This window comes from Bufo bufo, chromosome 1 (genome assembly GCF_905171765.1).
Source record: "Bufo bufo chromosome 1, aBufBuf1.1, whole genome shotgun sequence".
In the NCBI taxonomy this organism is placed as follows: Eukaryota; Metazoa; Chordata; class Amphibia; order Anura; family Bufonidae; genus Bufo; species Bufo bufo.
The window spans coordinates 9,358,284-9,379,044 of record NC_053389.1 but is presented as its reverse complement, the minus strand read 5'-3'; the positions used below and the strand labels follow the sequence as shown (position 1 = coordinate 9,379,044).

Here is a 20,761-nt window from a genome sequence, read left to right as displayed (position 1 = left end):
TACGAGCTGTACACTGACTACTTTACACTGTTATACAAGCCGTACTCTGACTACTTTACACTGTTATACGAGCCGTACTCTGACTACTTTACACTGTTATACAAGCTGTACACTGACTACTCTACTATGTTATACAAGCTGTACTCTGACTACTTTACACTGTTATACAAGCTGTACTCTGAGTACTTTGCACTGTTATACAAGCTGTACACTGACTACTTTACACTGTTATACAAGCTGTACACTGACTACTTTACACTGTTATACAAGCAGTACTCTGACTACTTTACACTGTTATACAAGCTGTACACTGACTACTTTACACTGTTATACAAGCTGTACACTGACTACTTTACACTGTTATACAAGCTGTACACTGACTACTTTACACTGTTATACAAGCCGTACACTGACTACTTTACACTGTTATACAAGCTGTACTCTGACTACTTTACACTGTTATACAAGCTGTACTCTGACTACTTTACACTGTTATACAAGCTGTACTCTGACTACTTTACACTGTTATACAAGCTGTACACTGACTACTTTACACTGTTATACGAGCCGTACACTGACTACTTTACACTGTTATACAAGCTGTACTCTGACTACTTTACACTGTTATACAAGCTGTACTCTGACTACTTTACACTGTTATACGAGCTGTACTCTGACTACTTTACACTGTTATACAAGCTGTACTCTGACTACTTTACACTGTTATACAAGCTGTACTCTGAGTACTTTACACTGTTATACAAGCTGTACTCTGACTACTTTACACTGTTATACAAGCTGTACACTGACTACTTTACACTGTTATACAAGCTGTACTCTGACTACTTTACACTGTTATACAAGCTGTACTCTGACTACTTTACACTGTTATACAAGCTGTACTCTGACTACTTTACACTGTTATACAAGCTGTACTCTGACTACTTTACACTGTTATACAAGCTGTACACTGACTACTTTACATTGTTATACAAGCTGTACACTGACTACTTTACACTGTTATACAAGCTGTACACTGACTACTTTACACTGTTATACAAGCCGTACACTGACTACTTTACACTGTTATACAAGCTGTACACTGACTACTTTACACTGTTATACAAGCTGTACACTGACTACTTTACACTGTTATACAAGCTTTACACTGACTACTTTACACTGTTATACAAGCTGTACACTGACTACTTTACACTGTTATACAAGCCGTATACTGACTACTTTACACTGTTATACTAGCTGTACTCTGACTACTGTACACTGTTATACAAGCTGTACTCTGACTACTTTACATTGTTATACAAGCTGTACTCTGACTACTTTACACTGTTATACGAGCCGTACACTGACTACTTTACACTGTTATACAAGCTGTACACTGACTACTTTACACTGTTATACAAGCTGTACACTGACTACTTTACACTGTTATACAAGCTGTACACTGACTACTTTACACTGTTATACAAGCCGTACTCTGACTACTTTACACTGTTATACAAGCTGTACTCTGACTACTTTACACAGTTATACAAGCCGTACACTGACTACTTTACACTGTTATACAAGCTGTACTCTGACTACTTTACATTGTTATACAAGCTGTACTCTGACTACTTTACACTGTTATACAAGCTGTACACTGACTGCTTTACACTGTTATACAAGCTGTACACTGACTACTTTACACTGTTATACAAGCTGTACACTGACTACTTTACACTGTTATACAAGCTGTACACTGACTACTTTACACTGTTATACAAGCTGTACTCTGACTACTTTATACTGTTATACAAGCTGTACACTGACTACTTTACACTGTTATACAAGCTGTACTCTGACTACTTTACACTGTTATACAAGCTGTACTCTGACTACTTTACACTGTTATACGAGCCGTACACTGACTACTTTACACTGTTATACGAGCCGTACACTGACTACTTTACACTGTTATACAAGCCGTACTCTGACTACTTTACACTGTTATACAAGCTGTACTCTAACTACTTTACACTGTTATACAAGCTGTACTCTGACTACTTTACACTGTTATACAAGCTGTACTCTGACTACTTTACACTGTTATACAAGCCGTACACTGACTACTTTACACTGTTATACATGCTGTACACTGACTACTTTACACTGTTATACATGCTGTACACTGACTACTTTACACTGTTATACAAGCTGTACTCTGACTACTTTACACTGTTATACATGCTGTACACTGACTACTTTACACTGTTATACAAGCTGTACACTGACTACTTTACACTGTTATACAAGCTGTACTCTGACTACTTTACACTGTTATACAAGCTGTACACTGACTACTTTACACTGTTATACAAGCTGTACTCTGACTACTTTACACTGTTATACAAGCTGTACACTGACTACTTTATACTGTTATACAAGCTGTACTCTGACTACTTTACACTGTTATACAAGCTGTACTCTGACTACTTTACACTGTTATACAAGCCGTACACTGACTACTTTACACTGTTATACAAGCCGTACACTGACTACTTTACACTGTTATACAAGCTGTACACTGACTACTTTACACTGTTATACAAGCCGTACACTGACTACTTTACACTGTTATACATGCTGTACACTGACTACTTTACACTGTTATACAAGCTGTACACTGACTACTTTACACTGTTATACGAGCTGTACACTGACTACTTTACACTGTTATACATGCTGTACACTGACTACTTTACACTGTTATACAAGCTGTACACTGACTACTTTACACTGTTATACAAGCTGTACTCTGACTACTTTACACTGTTATACAAGCTGTACACTGACTACTTTACACTGTTATACAAGCCGTACACTGACTACTTTACACTGTTATACAAGCTGTACTCTGACTACTTTACACTGTTATACAAGCTGTACTCTGACTACTTTACACTGTTATACAAGCCGTACACTGACTACTTTACACTGTTATACAAGCCGTACACTGACTACTTTACACTGTTATACAAGCTGTACACTGACTACTTTACACTGTTATACAAGCCGTACACTGACTACTTTACCCTGTTATACGAGCTGTACTCTGACTACTTTACACTGTTATACAAGCTGTACTCTGACTACTTTACACTGTTATACAAGCTGTACACTGACTACTTTACACTGTTATACAGGCCGTACATTGACTGCTTTACACTGTTATACAAGCTGTACACTGACTACTTTACACTGTTATACAAGATGTACACTGACTACTTTACACTGTTATACAAGCCGTACACTGACTACTTTACACTGTTATACGAGCTGTACACTGACTACTTTACACTGTTATACAAGCTGTACTCTGACTACTTTACACTGTTATACAAGCTGTACTCTGACTACTTTACACTGTTATACAAGCTGTACACTGACTACTTTACACTGTTATACAAGCTGTACTCTGACTACTTTACACTGTTATACAAGCTGTACTCTGACTACTTTACACTGTTATACGAGCCGTACACTGACTACTTTACACTGTTATACAAGCTGTACTCTGACTACTTTATACTGTTATACAAGCTGTACACTGACTACTTTACACTGTTATACAAGCTGTACTCTGACTACTTTACACTGTTATACAAGCTGTACACTGACTACTTTACACTGTTATACAAGCTGTACTCTGACTACTTTACACTGTTATACAAGCTGTACTCTGACTACTTTACACTGTTATACAAGCTGTACTCTGACTACTTTACATTGTTATACAAGCTGTACTCTGACTACTTTACACTGTTATAGAAGCTGTACTCTGACTACTTTACACTGTTATACGAGCCGTACACTGACTACTTTACACTGTTATACAAGCTGTACTCTGACTACTTTATACTGTTATACAAGCTTTACACTGACTACTCTACTATGTTATACAAGCCGTACACTGACTACTTTACATTGTTATACAAGCTGTACACTGACTACTTTACACTGTTATACAAGCTGTACTCTGACTACTTTACACTGTTATACAAGCTGTACACTGACTACTTTACACTGTTATACAAGCTGTACTCTGACTACTTTACACTGTTATACAAGCTGTACACTGACTACTTTACACTGTTATACAAGCTGTACTCTGACTACTTTACATTGTTATACAAGCTGTACTCTGACTACTTTACACTGTTATACAAGCCGTACACTGACTACTTTACACTGTTATACAAGCTGTACTCTGACTACTTTACACTGTTATACAAGCTGTACACTGACTACTTTACACTGTTATACAAGCTGTACTCTGACTACTTTACACTGTTATACAAGCTGTACTCTGACTACTTTACACTGTTATACAAGCTGTACACTGACTACTTTACACTGTTATACAAGCTGTACTCTGACTACTTTACACTGTTATACAAGCTGTACTCTGACTACTTTACACTGTTATACAAGCTGTACTCTGACTACTTTACATTGTTATACAAGCTGTACTCTGACTACTTTACACTGTTATAGAAGCTGTACTCTGACTACTTTACACTGTTATACGAGCCGTACACTGACTACTTTACACTGTTATACAAGCTGTACTCTGACTACTTTATACTGTTATACAAGCTTTACACTGACTACTCTACTATGTTATACAAGCCGTACACTGACTACTTTACACTGTTATACAAGCTGTACACTGACTACTTTACACTGTTATACAAGCTGTACACTGACTACTTTACACTGTTATACAAGCTGTACTCTGACTACTTTACACTGTTATACAAGCTGTACACTGACTACTTTACACTGTTATACAAGCTGTACTCTGACTACTTTACACTGTTATACAAGCTGTACTCTGACTACTTTACACTGTTATACAAGCTGTACTCTGACTACTTTACATTGTTATACAAGCTGTACTCTGACTACTTTACACTGTTATACAAGCCGTACACTGACTACTTTACACTGTTATACAAGCTGTACTCTGACTACTTTACACTGTTATACAAGCTGTACTCTGACTACTTTACACTGTTATACAAGCTGTACTCTGACTACTTTACACTGTTATACAAGCTGTACTCTGACTACTTTACATTGTTATACAAGCTGTACTCTTACTACTTTACACTGTTATACAAGCCGTACACTGACTACTTTACACTGTTATACAAGTCTTACACTGACTACTTTACACTGTTATACGAGCTGTACACTGACTACTTTACACTGTTATACAAGCTGTACTCTGACTACTTTACACTGTTATACAAGCTGTACACTGACTACTTTACACTGTTATACAAGCTGTACACTGACTACTTTACACTGTTATACAAGCTGTACTCTGACTACTTTACACTGTTATACAAGTCTTACACTGACTACTTTACGCTGTTATACAAGCTGTACTCTGACTACTTTATACTGTTATACAAGCTTTACACTGACTACTCTACTATGTTATACAAGCCGTAAACTGACTACTTTACACTGTTATACAAGCTGTACACTGACTACTTTACATTGTTATACAAGCTGTACACTGACTACTTTACACTGTTATACAAGCTGTACTCTGACTACTTTACACTGTTATACAAGCTGTACACTGACTACTTTACACTGTTATACAAGCTGTACTCTGACTACTTTACACTGTTATACAAGCTGTACTCTGACTACTTTACACTGTTATACAAGCTGTACTCTGACTACTTTACATTGTTATACAAGCTGTACTCTGACTACTTTACACTGTTATACAAGCCGTACACTGACTACTTTACACTGTTATACAAGCTGTACTCTGACTACTTTACACTGTTATACAAGCTGTACACTGACTACTTTACACTGTTATACAAGCTGTACACTAACTACTTTACACTGTTATACAAGCTGTACTCTGACTACTTTACACTGTTATACAAGCTGTACACTGACTACTTTACACTGTTATACAAGCTGTACTCTGACTACTTTACACTGTTATACAAGCTGTACTCTGACTACTTTACACTGTTATACAAGCTGTACACTGACTACTTTACACTGTTATACAAGCTGTACACTGACTACTTTACACTGTTATACGAGCTGTACACTGACTACTTTACACTGTTATACAAGCTGCACTCTGACTACTTTACACTGTTATACAAGCTGTACTCTGACTACTTTACACTGTTATACAAGCTGTACTCTGAGTACTTTACACTGTTATACAAGCTGTACTCTGACTACTTTACACTGTTATACAAGCCGTACACTGACTACTTTATACTGTTATACAAGCTGTACACTGACTACTTTACACTGTTATACAAGCTGCACTCTGACTACTTTACACTGTTATACAAGCCGTACACTGACTACTTTACACTGTTATACGAGCTGTACACTGACTACTTTACACTGTTATACAAGCTGCACTCTGACTACTTTACACTGTTATACAAGCCGTACACTGACTACTTTATACTGTTATACAAGCTGTACACTGACTACTTTACACTGTTATACAAGCTGTACTCTGACTACTTTACACTGTTATACAAGCTGTACTCTGACTACTTTACACTGTTATACAAGCTGTACACTGACTACTTTACACTGTTATACAAGCTGTACTCTGACTACTTTACACTGTTATACAAGCTGTACTCTGACTACTTTACACTGTTATACAAGCTGTACTCTGACTACTTTACACTGTTATACAAGCTGTACTCTTACTACTTTACACTGTTATACGAGCCGTACACTGACTACTTTACACTGTTATACAAGTCTTACACTGACTACTTTACACTGTTATACGAGCTGTACACTGACTACTTTACACTGTTATACAAGCTGTACTCTGACTACTTTACACTGTTATACAAGCTGTACACTGACTACTTTACACTGTTATACAAGCTGTACACTGACTACTTTACACTGTTATACAAGCTGTACTCTGACTACTTTACACTGTTATACAAGTCTTACACTGACTACTTTACACTGTTATACAAGCTGTACTCTGACTACTTTACACTGTTATACAAGCTTTACACTGACTACTTTACACTGTTATACAAGCTGTACTCTGACTACTTTACACTGTTATACAAGTCTTACACTGACTACTTTACACTGTTATACAAGCTGTATTCTCACTACTTTACACTGTTATACAAGCTTTACACTGACTACTTTACACTGTTATACAAGCCGTACACTGACTACTTTACACTGTTATACAAGCTGTACTCTGACTACTTTACACTGTTATACAAGCTGTACTCTGACTACTTTACACTGTTATACAAGCTGTACTCTGACTACTTTACACTGTTATACGAGCTGTACACTGACTACTTTACACTGTTATACAAGCTGTACTCTGAATACTTTACACTGTTATACAAGCTGTACTCTGAGTACTTTACACTGTTATACAAGCTTTACTCTGACTACTTTACACTGTTATACAAGCCGTACACTGACTACTTTACACTGTTATACGAGCTGTACACTGACTACTTTACACTGTTATACAAGCTGTACTCTGACTACTTTACACTGTTATACAAGCTGTACTCTGACTACTTTACACTGTTATACAAGCTGTACTCTGACTACTTTATACTGTTATACAAGCTGTACACTGACTACTTTACACTGTTATACAAGCTGTACTCTGACTACTTTACACTGTTATACAAGCTGTACACTGACTACTTTACACTGTTATACAAGCTGTACTCTGACTACTTTACACTGTTATACAAGCTGTACTCTGACTACTTTACACTGTTATACGAGCCGTACACTGACTACTTTACACTGTTATACAAGCTGTACTCTGACTACTTTATACTGTTATACAAGCTGTACACTGACTACTTTACACTGTTATACAAGCTGTACTCTGACTACTTTACACTGTTATACAAGCTGTACACTGACTACTTTACACTGTTATACAAGCTGTACTCTGACTACTTTACACTGTTATACAAGCTGTACTCTGACTACTTTACACTGTTATACAAGCTGTACTCTGACTACTTTACATTGTTATACAAGCTGTACTCTGACTACTTTACACTGTTATAGAAGCTGTACTGTGACTACTTTACACTGTTATACGAGCCGTACACTGACTACTTTACACTGTTATACAAGCTGTACTCTGACTACTTTATACTGTTATACAAGCTTTACACTGACTACTCTACTATGTTATACAAGCCGTACACTGACTACTTTACATTGTTATACAAGCTGTACACTGACTACTTTACACTGTTATACAAGCTGTACTCTGACTACTTTACACTGTTATACAAGCTGTACACTGACTACTTTACACTGTTATACAAGCTGTACTCTGACTACTTTACACTGTTATACAAGCTGTACTCTGACTACTTTACACTGTTATACAAGCTGTACTCTGACTACTTTACATTGTTATACAAGCTGTACTCTGACTACTTTACACTGTTATACAAGCCGTACACTGACTACTTTACACTGTTATACAAGCTGTACTCTGACTACTTTACACTGTTATACAAGCTGTACACTGACTACTTTACACTGTTATACAAGCTGTACTCTGACTACTTTACACTGTTATACAAGCTGTACTCTGACTACTTTACACTGTTATACAAGCTGTACTCTGACTACTTTACACTGTTATACAAGCTGTACTCTGACTACTTTACACTGTTATACAAGCTGTACACTGACTACTTTACACTGTTATACAAGCTGTACTCTGACTACTTTACACTGTTATACAAGCTGTACTCTGACTACTTTACACTGTTATACAAGCTGTACTCTGACTACTTTACATTGTTATACAAGCTGTACTCTGACTACTTTACACTGTTATAGAAGCTGTACTCTGACTACTTTACACTGTTATACGAGCCGTACACTGACTACTTTACACTGTTATACAAGCTGTACTCTGACTACTTTATACTGTTATACAAGCTTTACACTGACTACTCTACTATGTTATACAAGCCGTACACTGACTACTTTACACTGTTATACAAGCTGTACACTGACTACTTTACATTGTTATACAAGCTGTACACTGACTACTTTACACTGTTATACAAGCTGTACTCTGACTACTTTACACTGTTATACAAGCTGTACACTGACTACTTTACACTGTTATACAAGCTGTACTCTGACTACTTTACACTGTTATACAAGCTGTACTCTGACTACTTTACACTGTTATACAAGCTGTACTCTGACTACTTTACATTGTTATACAAGCTGTACTCTGACTACTTTACACTGTTATACAAGCCGTACACTGACTACTTTACACTGTTATACAAGCTGTACTCTGACTACTTTACACTGTTATACAAGCTGTACTCTGACTACTTTACACTGTTATACAAGCTGTACTCTGACTACTTTACACTGTTATACAAGCTGTACTCTGACTACTTTACATTGTTATACAAGCTGTACTCTTACTACTTTACACTGTTATACAAGCCGTACACTGACTACTTTACACTGTTATACAAGTCTTACACTGACTACTTTACACTGTTATACGAGCTGTACACTGACTACTTTACACTGTTATACAAGCTGTACTCTGACTACTTTACACTGTTATACAAGCTGTACACTGACTACTTTACACTGTTATACAAGCTGTACACTGACTACTTTACACTGTTATACAAGCTGTACTCTGACTACTTTACACTGTTATACAAGTCTTACACTGACTACTTTACGCTGTTATACAAGCTGTACTCTGACTACTTTATACTGTTATACAAGCTTTACACTGACTACTCTACTATGTTATACAAGCCGTAAACTGACTACTTTACACTGTTATACAAGCTGTACACTGACTACTTTACATTGTTATACAAGCTGTACACTGACTACTTTACACTGTTATACAAGCTGTACTCTGACTACTTTACACTGTTATACAAGCTGTACACTGACTACTTTACACTGTTATACAAGCTGTACTCTGACTACTTTACACTGTTATACAAGCTGTACTCTGACTACTTTACACTGTTATACAAGCTGTACTCTGACTACTTTACATTGTTATACAAGCTGTACTCTGACTACTTTACACTGTTATACAAGCCGTACACTGACTACTTTACACTGTTATACAAGCTGTACTCTGACTACTTTACACTGTTATACAAGCTGTACACTGACTACTTTACACTGTTATACAAGCTGTACACTAACTACTTTACACTGTTATACAAGCTGTACTCTGACTACTTTACACTGTTATACAAGCTGTACACTGACTACTTTACACTGTTATACAAGCTGTACTCTGACTACTTTACACTGTTATACAAGCTGTACTCTGACTACTTTACACTGTTATACAAGCTGTACACTGACTACTTTACACTGTTATACAAGCTGTACACTGACTACTTTACACTGTTATACGAGCTGTACACTGACTACTTTACACTGTTATACAAGCTGCACTCTGACTACTTTACACTGTTATACAAGCTGTACTCTGACTACTTTACACTGTTATACAAGCTGTACTCTGACTACTTTACACTGTTATACAAGCTGTACTCTGACTACTTTACACTGTTATACAAGCTGTACTCTGACTACTTTACACTGTTATACAAGCTGTACACTGACTACTTTACACTGTTATACAAGCTGTACTCTGACTACTTTACACTGTTATACAAGCTGTACTCTGACTACTTTACACTGTTATACAAGCTGTACTCTGACTACTTTACACTGTTATACAAGCTGTACTCTTACTACTTTACACTGTTATACGAGCCGTACACTGACTACTTTACACTGTTATACAAGTCTTACACTGACTACTTTACACTGTTATACGAGCTGTACACTGACTACTTTACACTGTTATACAAGCTGTACTCTGACTACTTTACACTGTTATACAAGCTGTACACTGACTACTTTATACTGTTATACAAGCTGTACACTGACTACTTTACACTGTTATACAAGCTGTACTCTGACTACTTTACACTGTTATACAAGTCTTACACTGACTACTTTACACTGTTATACAAGCTGTACTCTGACTACTTTACACTGTTATACAAGCTTTACACTGACTACTTTACACTGTTATACAAGCTGTATTCTCACTACTTTACACTGTTATACAAGCTTTACACTGACTACTTTACACTGTTATACAAGCCGTACACTGACTACTTTACACTGTTATACAAGCTGTACTCTGACTACTTTACACTGTTATACAAGCTGTACTCTGACTACTTTACACTGTTATACAAGCTGTACTCTGACTACTTTACACTGTTATACGAGCTGTACACTGACTACTTTACACTGTTATACAAGCTGTACTCTGAATACTTTACACTGTTATACAAGCTGTACACTGACTACTTTACACTGTTATACAAGCTTTACTCTGACTACTTTACACTGTTATACAAGCCGTACAGTGACTACACTGTAAAACGCTCAGGTGTGAACCTAGCCTAAATGGGCTATCCAGCGCCCAGCAGGTCCTAAAGACCCAGCTTAATTACACATAACAAGTAGAGGTAAGTTTGTAATATACTAAAGATGAGCCGTTCCACACATTTGTTGCAGATTTCCCCAAAACTTTATTTTCTAGAGAATTAAATCTTGTTCAAAATGGCAACTGATATTTTACATAGAAGATGAATAAGGAGATCCAAATGACCTTTCCCAACGAGCTTGCCCACAATGCCTTGCTGTTAGTCTCCGCCAATCATGAGGGACTATAGTGATCACCTTCCCGTGGTGGATGGGCACAAAGGATTTTCACTTCATTTTACAGGAGGTGCTGACTAACTTTTCTTTTTGCAGTGTGCATTTGGAGGTGCTGTTGCCTCCATTTTGCTTGTGAACTCCTGACAACCCATCTTTCCGACATGCTGTTTTTACTTAGTGCAGTATACAGTATAGCTGTGGTCTGCTCTTCCTGAATTTATTTGAGGCCTGCTGGCACGGAGAGAGGTCTTATATAGAGCATACATAGTACAAATGTGGTGCCTGCTCTCCCTGAATTAAGAGGCCTGCAGGCACAGAGAGAGGTATCATATAGCGTAAGTTCCCATCCAGAAATAGGGCACCTTGCTGTGGTGGATGGGCACAAAATGATTTTGATCAAAATATGTTTGCTAAGTACCTCGTACATATGTTATATAGTAAATATAGAATTAGTGCATATATTCTAGGTTTGCTGTTTCACTGTGTTTGTTTTTGCTTTTGTATTTTCAACCATTGTGTCGGGCACCTGCGCATAGGACTGAAACGATTACTCAATTGAATCGAGTAATTCTACACAGAAAAATTTGCATCGAGGATTAATTTGTGTCATGTGACCATGGAGCGGGAGTGAAGCGCTTGCTGTTACTTACCGCTCCGTGGTTACCCACCGGCCCATACCGCACTGCACTTTTAGCCCTGACACATCGTCAGGACCTAGTGCACTATGATCCGACGCTGTGCCCCTACAGGAAAGTTAAGTACTGGCACTGGGGGGCAAGCTGATGGCACTTATGGGGGCAAGCTGATGGCACTTATGGGGGCAGCTGATGGCACGGGGGGTAGGTGAAGGCACTGGGGTGGGGAGAGCTGTAGGCACTGGGGGAACAGAGCTGATGGCACGGGGGGAGCTGATGGCACTGGGGGGAACTTATGGCACTGGGGGGAACTGATGCACTTGAGCTGATCACACGGGGGGAAAGAAGGGTGTTGGGGACTGAAGGCAGGGGTCTGATTAGTTTTTACAAAGGAAAACAGTCTATTAATAATTTTTTTCTTATTAGAGTACTCGATTAATCGTAAAAAATAATCGGTAGAATACTTGATTGCTAAAATAATCGTTTACTGCAGCCCTACCTGCGCATTCACTTCATTTTACAGGACATGCTGACTTTTGCAGTCTGCATTTGGAAGTGTGGCTGTCTCCATTTTCATTGTGCTCTTCTAGCAAAACCATCTTTCTCACAGGCTGTTTTTATTTAGTGCAGTATATAGCGGTATCCTGGTCTCCTTGAATTCTGCTGAGGCCAGCTGGCACAAGGATCATATACAGTTTGTATATACACTACTCACAAAACGTTAGGGATATTTGGCTTTCGGGTGAAATTTCTGGAAAACGTAAAAAGTTCCTGCTCCAGTGGTATTATATCATAAAAGTCGGGCATTAAGTAGATGCAACGATGGTGATTTCCTCATCTCAAACAATTTATTGAAACAAAAGCTGACCCCAGTGCTGGGTATACTGCCTCAAAATGTCAGTGTCTCAGGAACTTGTCATGTGGCCTTGAGCATCAATTCCAGCTTGACAACGACGTCTCCTGCTGTTCACAAGTCAACCTATTGTCTCTTGAGGCATGGCATCCCACTCTTCTTGAAGGGTGGCCCTCAGGTCAGTGAGGTTCTGAGGTACAGAGTTACCAGTCTCTACTCTGCGACTCAGCTGATCCCAGAGGTTTTCAATGGGATTCAGGTCTGGAGAAAGTGCAGGCCACTCCATTTGAGGTCCCCCAGTCTCCAGCAGCCGTTCCCTAATGATGCAACCTCGATGAGCTGACGTATTGTCCACCATGATGATGACATTAGGCCTGTGTTGTTCCTGCAGAGGCACAATGACTGGATTAATGTTCTTCAAGTAGTCTGGGCTTGTCACTGGACCATTCACAAAGTGTAGGGCAGTTCTGTATTGACTGGACACACCTACACAACACTGTAACACCACCACCACCACAGGCTCGTCTGGTGACAACAGTGGCTGATGCATAGCGCTCGCCTTCACATCTCTAACATCGTTGGCGGCCATCATTTCTACTCAGTGTGAATCGGCTTTCATTATTAAACAGCAATGAGGCACAATGGTCCCTCGTCAAGTGTAGATGCTCCCTGGTCCATGCAAGAAGATGATGCCTGTGCCTGGTGGTGTGGTCAGGTACCCTTGCAAGTCGTCCAGCACACAAACCATGCTGATGTAAATGGTTTTACTGGTCTGACGTGACACTTGGGTGCCTCTCACCTCCCTTAAATGTGTCTGGAGTTGTGTGGAATTCATCATCCAGTTCCGCAGGGCATTGTTCACAATGAAGCGGTCATCAGTGTGGGATGTGGCCAAAGGACGTCCACTTCTCTGCCTTTCTTTGAATCTTCCAGTCTCTCTGTATCTCTGATACAACCTGCTGATGACTCTCTGTGACGCTCTAAGCTCAGTGGCCACTTCCGTCTGAGAACATCCTGCTTGAAGCCTCGCAATGGCGAGGTACTGCTGATCAATTGTTAGGTGTCGTCTTGGTCTCATGATGTTACAATGTGAACAGCATGATGAGGAGGACTGTTTAAATACCAATTCTAATGGAACCAGGAGATGTATTGGGCGATTCATGGATCAAACACCTGGTGTGAATTTGGCCGTTAAGCTCCTTGTTAGAGAACAGCAAGTTGTGCAAAAAGTACTGAAACATTGAATAGTTTTGAACATGGGCATTCAGAAGTTTAGAGAAGGTCACGTTAAGTTCTCCTGTAAAGGTTAGAGGGCATTTTAGGTTCATCCTGAAATTTCACCAAAAAGCCAAAAATCCCTGTTTGTGAGTAGTGTATATGTATGATCATATACAGTAGGTTTAGTATATATGGGGAGCCTGTTCTCCTTGAAGTTATTTGAGGCTGGTTGACATGAGGTATGTAGAGTAGGTCCCCGTCCAAAAGTGGTCCCCTGGCCGTGGTGGATGGGCACAAAAGATTTTGATCACAATATATTTACCTTATATATGTACCTCACATTGTATAGTGAGTATAGCATTACTTTATATATACTATGTTTGCAGAGTACTGTTGTATTGTGTTTGGACTATAGCTGTGATGTCAGTGGACATGTCTCAGGCAGCCGGGATCTGCCACGTTTTTCAGGGATTGTAGATTGGAGGCATATCACGTCAGTTAGATGGAGGAAAGAAACCTTAAAACACAGAATACAGTTAGTCCAGGGTCAGAGAGGTTATTTCACAGTGAGGAGAAAACAATAGCTTCTTAGATTTATAATTGTTAGGCTGGCGGCCCATGTCTGCCGCTGTCCTGCTTCCCTGGGCAGGCACTGGTGTGTATTGGGACTACAGCACCTGAGTTAATCCTTCCCTTTTGCTCCCTGTCAAGCTGTTGACTAAGGTGCTGATCAGCCTCTCTACTTAGCTGGGCTGTGGATCCACCTCCTCGCCTGAGCTTTGAGATTTTCTAATGACTAGTAACCAGCGAAGGTGTCTACTTACCTGTGTAAAGTACCTTGCCTGACTACTGATTCTGCTTCTTGCAGCCTGCCCCGACCTTGGAATTGCTATCTGGAATACTGATGTACGCAGCCTGACCTTGGGTGCTTCGTACCGGTCAGTATCTCAGCAGCCAATCACACCGGGACTATTCCAGGAGGTAGCGGCCTGGTTAGTTCCCTGCAGGAAAGTTTGCATCCTTGTACAGAGGTTTAAAGGTGAATACTAGGGAATTGCTCGGTTTAGCCCAAAGGAAAATTGGTTATGTTACTTTCACACTTGCGTTTTTTGCGGATCTGCCATGTATCTGAAAAACGCTTCCGTTACAATAATACAACCGCCTGCATCCGTCATGAACAGATCCGGTTGTATTATGTCTTCTATAGCCCTGACGTATCCGTCTTGAACACCATTGAAAGTCAATGGGGGACGGATCCGTTTTCTATTGTGCCAGATTGTGTCAGAGAAATCGGATTCGTCCCCATTGACTTACATTGTGCGTCAGGACGGATCGGTTTGGCTCCGCTTCGTCAGGCGCACACCAAAACGCTGCAGGCGGCCTCCAGAGCGGAATGGAGGCTGAACGGAGGCAAACTGACGCATTCTGAGCGGATCCTTTTCCATTCAGAATGCATTAGGGCAAAACTGATCCATTTTGGACCGCTGAGCCCTGAACGGATCTCGGAAACGGAAAGCCAGAACGCCAGTGTGAAAGTAGCAGTTGGCACAGCGGGTCCACACCCATTATTTTACACAGATAGGTTTTAGAGACAAGAGTCAGTTTGCCATATTGTGTAGCTTCTTCAGGCTGCCTTCGGGAGGCTGGTCGTGGCAGCCAGTTGTCGGACTGCCTGGCACAGTGGGCATAAAGTAACCCTATACTACTCAATCATCACGTGATGTTAGTCCTCATGCCGCCTGCCATATTGGTCGGCATCACAGTCACCGACTCTATTGAAGTGGACTCTGCTTAGTTGACCTTATTTTAATTTAAACAAAAGCAATTGCTTCTCCACTTTCCAGGCGAGTTATGCGTAATTAACCCACGGAGTCCCAGGAAACTCTTTTAAAGGGAATGGGGCTTACCGTAGTTCCAGAACCTGAATAGCTAGGGACCTGTGAGGTTAAGGGAAAGACAAACCCCCAGTGAGGGTATCAGCAGTCGGACCCTCACTACTAGCAAGGGATGGCATATCCTCACAGTATACTATCACTTGCCTGGACGGGAGTACCCCTTAAAGGGATTCTGTCATCAGATTTAACCCCTCTAACCAAAACGTATGCTCATGTCCAGACTAATAAGAAGAATCCTAAGCTGGCCTTATTAAACCTCACTGTGGCTCTATTTGCCCAAAAACAGGTTTTTAAACCCTGTCAATCACTTACTTAAGGTGCCCAAGGGGAGATCCGATAATACATGGTGCCCGCCCGCACCCCTCGCCGTCCGGTGCCCAGCGCCGCCTTCCCTGTCTTCAGTGCCGCCTTCTACACCTCAGCGCCGCCTCCGCAATCCTCCCAGTCCCTCTGCCAGATCCCGCGCACTAGGCTCAGCCTTAAGCGCCCGTGCGGACTCCTGGCAGCGGCTTCGTTGAGCGAAGTGCACATGCGCCGGCCTGATGCGCACTTCGCTCAACCCTGATATGACCTGCAGATTGGCTGAGCCTAGTGCGCAGGCGTGGGATCTGGCAGAGGGACTGGGAGGATTGCAGAGGCGGCACTGGGCACCGGACGGCGAGGGGTGCGGGCGGGCACCCTGTATTATCGGACCTCCCCTTGGGCACCTTAAGTAAGGGATTGACAGGTTATAAAAACCTGTTTTTTGGGCAAATAGAGCCACAGTGAGGTTTAATAAGGCCAGCTCAGGATTCTTCTTATTAGTCTGGACATGAGCATACGTTTAGGTTAGAGGGGTTAAATCTGATGACAGAATCTGTATCTGTCTCAGTAACAGGAATGCGGTAGAATTCTGAGTACAGCTTCGGGTGGGAATGGAGGTGAAAACGTCAAATCCAAACCAGTAACCAAGTTAAAACGTAGCATTTCATGTATATATTCCTACTGGTTTGTGCACTGGAAACTGTAGTATTACAAGTATCCATTCTCGTGAACGGCCGTCTACACAACCTCCGGATAGACCGCCGTCGATGGTGTTCATATTCCCTAATCGGGGCTGTGGAGATGAGATCCTTTCATCTGTAAACGGTTTGTAAGGACATCGGAGCCATTCCTTCAGTAGATACCTAGCGGGACTTACTTGTGACGAGCTCGGTGATGGTGGACATACACACATCGGTGGCTTTGTCGCACTGCTTCGGTTCCGTGCTGCAGTCCGCTTCGACGCTGTTGCAGTGATAGCAGGTCAGAGAGAAGGCTGAGGAGAGAGGAAGAGGTGGAGGATGATTGCACACAAAGCATGGACTGCAGGGGGAGAGTATTAGAAACCTTCTTGTGGTTCCTATCTAAAGGGGTTTTCCGGTTACAATAAGGTTATCCCTTATACACTTTGTAGGGATTAATGTGAGATCAGCCATGTTAACGGCGACCCCACCGGAACGGAGCGATGGTTGAGCACGTGCACTGCCACTCCACTAAAAGTCTGTGGGATTGCGGAGACTGGCGAGTCCCATAGAGATGAGTGGAGCAGCTGGTGGAAGGGGAGCAGGTTCTTGTGATGATCAGTGGAGGTCCCAGCAGTCTAACCGTTATCAGTCCATAGGGGATAACTTGTTCTAACCCATTGAACGCTAGCTACATCCTTGTGTCGGTACAATGGACATTCTAGTGACCCATATTTTACCTTTATATAATAGACGTAACCTTGTGACATCTGTTCTGTGCAGGGAGAATTCTAGGGACTCTTATGTTCCCTCGATATACTACTAGGCGCATCCTTATAACAACTGTTCTGCACAGGGAGAATTCTAGGGACTCTTATGTTCCCTCGATATAATACTAGGCGCATCCTTATAACAACTGTTCTGCACAGGGGGCTTTCTACTGACCCACAGGTTACCTGTATATACTACTAGGCGCATCCTTATAACAACTGTTCTGCGCAGGGAGAATTCTAGGGACTCATAGGTTACCTCCATGTAATACCAGGTGCGTCCTTATAATCATTGTTCTGCTCATGGTGCAATCTTCAGACCCATAGGTTACCTCTACATAATACCAGTTGTTTCCTTGTAACCACTGTTCTGCGCAGGGAGAATTCTAGGGACTTATATGTTTCCTCTATATAAGTTCTCATGCACATGACCGTCTTTTTGGTCAGATCCGCATTTTTTGCGGATTGCATATAAACCCATTGATTTCTATTGCACCGCAAAAAAAAATGTCATCCTTGTGCTGTCCATATCCGTGTGTCTGTTCCGCAAATTATAGAACCGGTCTTATTTGCGGACAAGAACAGACATCTCTATTTATGGAACTGAGAAAAGTGTGGATTGTTCACAAAGGGATTAGTATGTTGTGGATCCGTGGTTTAGGGAGAGTCCCAATCACCTATAGGTTATCTCTGTGTAATATTAGGTGTATCCTTATAACAACTGTTCTGCACAGGGGGCATTCTACTGACACATAGGTATTACCTGTATATAATATGAGGTGTATCCTTATAACAACTGTTCTGCACAGGGGGCATTTTACTGACCCACAGGTTACCTGTATATAATACCAGGTGCATCCTTGTAACGACCAGGGAGGGTTCCAGTGACCCAAAGGTGTTCTGTGTATACTACAAGGTGTATCCTTCTATCAACTGTTCTGCACAGGGGGCATTCTACTGACACATAGGTATTACCTGTATATAATATGAGGTGTATCCTTCTATCAACTGTTCTGCACAGGGGGCATTCTACTGACACATAGGTATTACCTGTATATAATATGAGGTGTATCCTTCTATCAACTGTTCTGCACAGGGGGCATTCTACTGACACATAGGTATTACCTGTATATAATATGAGGTGTATCCTTATAACAACTGTTCTGCACAGGGGGCTTTCTACTGACACATAGGTTACCTGTATATAATACCAGGTGCATCCTTGTAACGACCAGGGAGGGTTCCAGTGACCCAAAGGTGTTCTGTGTATACTACAAGGTGCATCCTTATAACAACTGTTCTGCACAGGGGGCTTTCTACTGACCCACATGTTACTTGTATATAATACCAGGTGCATCCTTGTAACGACCAGGGAGGGTTCCAAAGGTTATCTGTCTATACTACAAGGTGTATCCTTCTATCAACTGTTCTGCACAGGGGGCTTTCTACTGACACATAGGTATTACCTGTATATACTACAAGGTGTATCCTCATATCAACTGTTCTGCACAGGGGGCTTTCTACAGACCCACAGGTTACCTGTATATAACACCAGGTGTATCCTTATAACAACTGTTCTGCACAGGGGGCATTCTACAGTGACATAGGTATTACCTGTATATAATATGAGGTGTATCCTTATAACAACTGTTCTGCACAGGGGGCTTTCTACCGACCCACAGGTTACCTGTATACAACACCAGGTGTGTTCTTGTAACCGTTGTTCTGCATGAGGTATATGCTAGTGACCCATAGGCTATCTGTAATAAAACACCAGGTCTATCTACTTTGGGGAGCATTTTGGTGACACACGAGTTGCTTCTATATAACACTAGGTGTGTCCCCATGACAACTCTTCTGCACAAGAAACCTTCAGACCACTATGCAAGGTCTGAAAATCCCCTTGTACTTCACGAGGTGCTTCTTAGTCCTGCGGCGCCTCCTGCAGCAGTAATCAGGTTTTGAATTTTGGCAGGAATCCTTCCTTAACCCCTTAAAGCCAGTTTTGTCTACGAGTTTTTTTTTTTCTTCCTTGCCTTCTAAGAGCCAAAACTTTTATCCTTTTTCTGTCGGCGTAGTCAGGGCGTGTTTTTTTTTGTGGTTAGTTGTACTTTTCAATGGCACCATATAATATGTTTCAAAAGGTGTTTATTGAGTTTGAGCATAGATAGATATGCATGTACATAAGTAAATAATAGAATAAAAACAAATTATAAACATTAACAATTCTTGGAGTAATGTATATTACATTGTACGTAATTTTATCATACTATGGTAGGCACCATATAATATACAGAGAAACTGTAGGGTGGACTGGAAAAAGGAACCCACATAATTCCACTATTGTTTTTTGCGTTTAGTTTTTATGGGGTATAAATGACGTGACTCTATACTGCGGGTCGGTACGATTACGGCGATGCTACATTTACATAGTTCTGCTGCATTTTATTGGTACCATTTTGTGGGACGTGCAGCTTTTTGATCTTTTTTATTGTTTTTTTTCGGGTAATTCTGGCATTGTGCTTTTATTTTTTTATTTTTTTACGGC

At 40.6% G+C, this 20,761-nt stretch overlaps 1 protein-coding gene across 1 annotated transcript in view; it reads right to left on the bottom strand.

Annotated features, from left to right (window-relative positions):
• Positions 1 to 20,761, bottom strand: part of LOC120991317 (urokinase plasminogen activator surface receptor-like) — a 50,231-nt gene that overhangs the window by 23,306 nt on the left and 6,164 nt on the right. Inside the window, exon 2 of the mRNA XM_040420157.1 lies at positions 17,641 to 17,757. Within this exon, the coding sequence (XP_040276091.1) occupies positions 17,641 to 17,757 (117 nt within the window). The remainder of the gene's footprint in view (positions 1 to 17,640; positions 17,758 to 20,761) is intronic.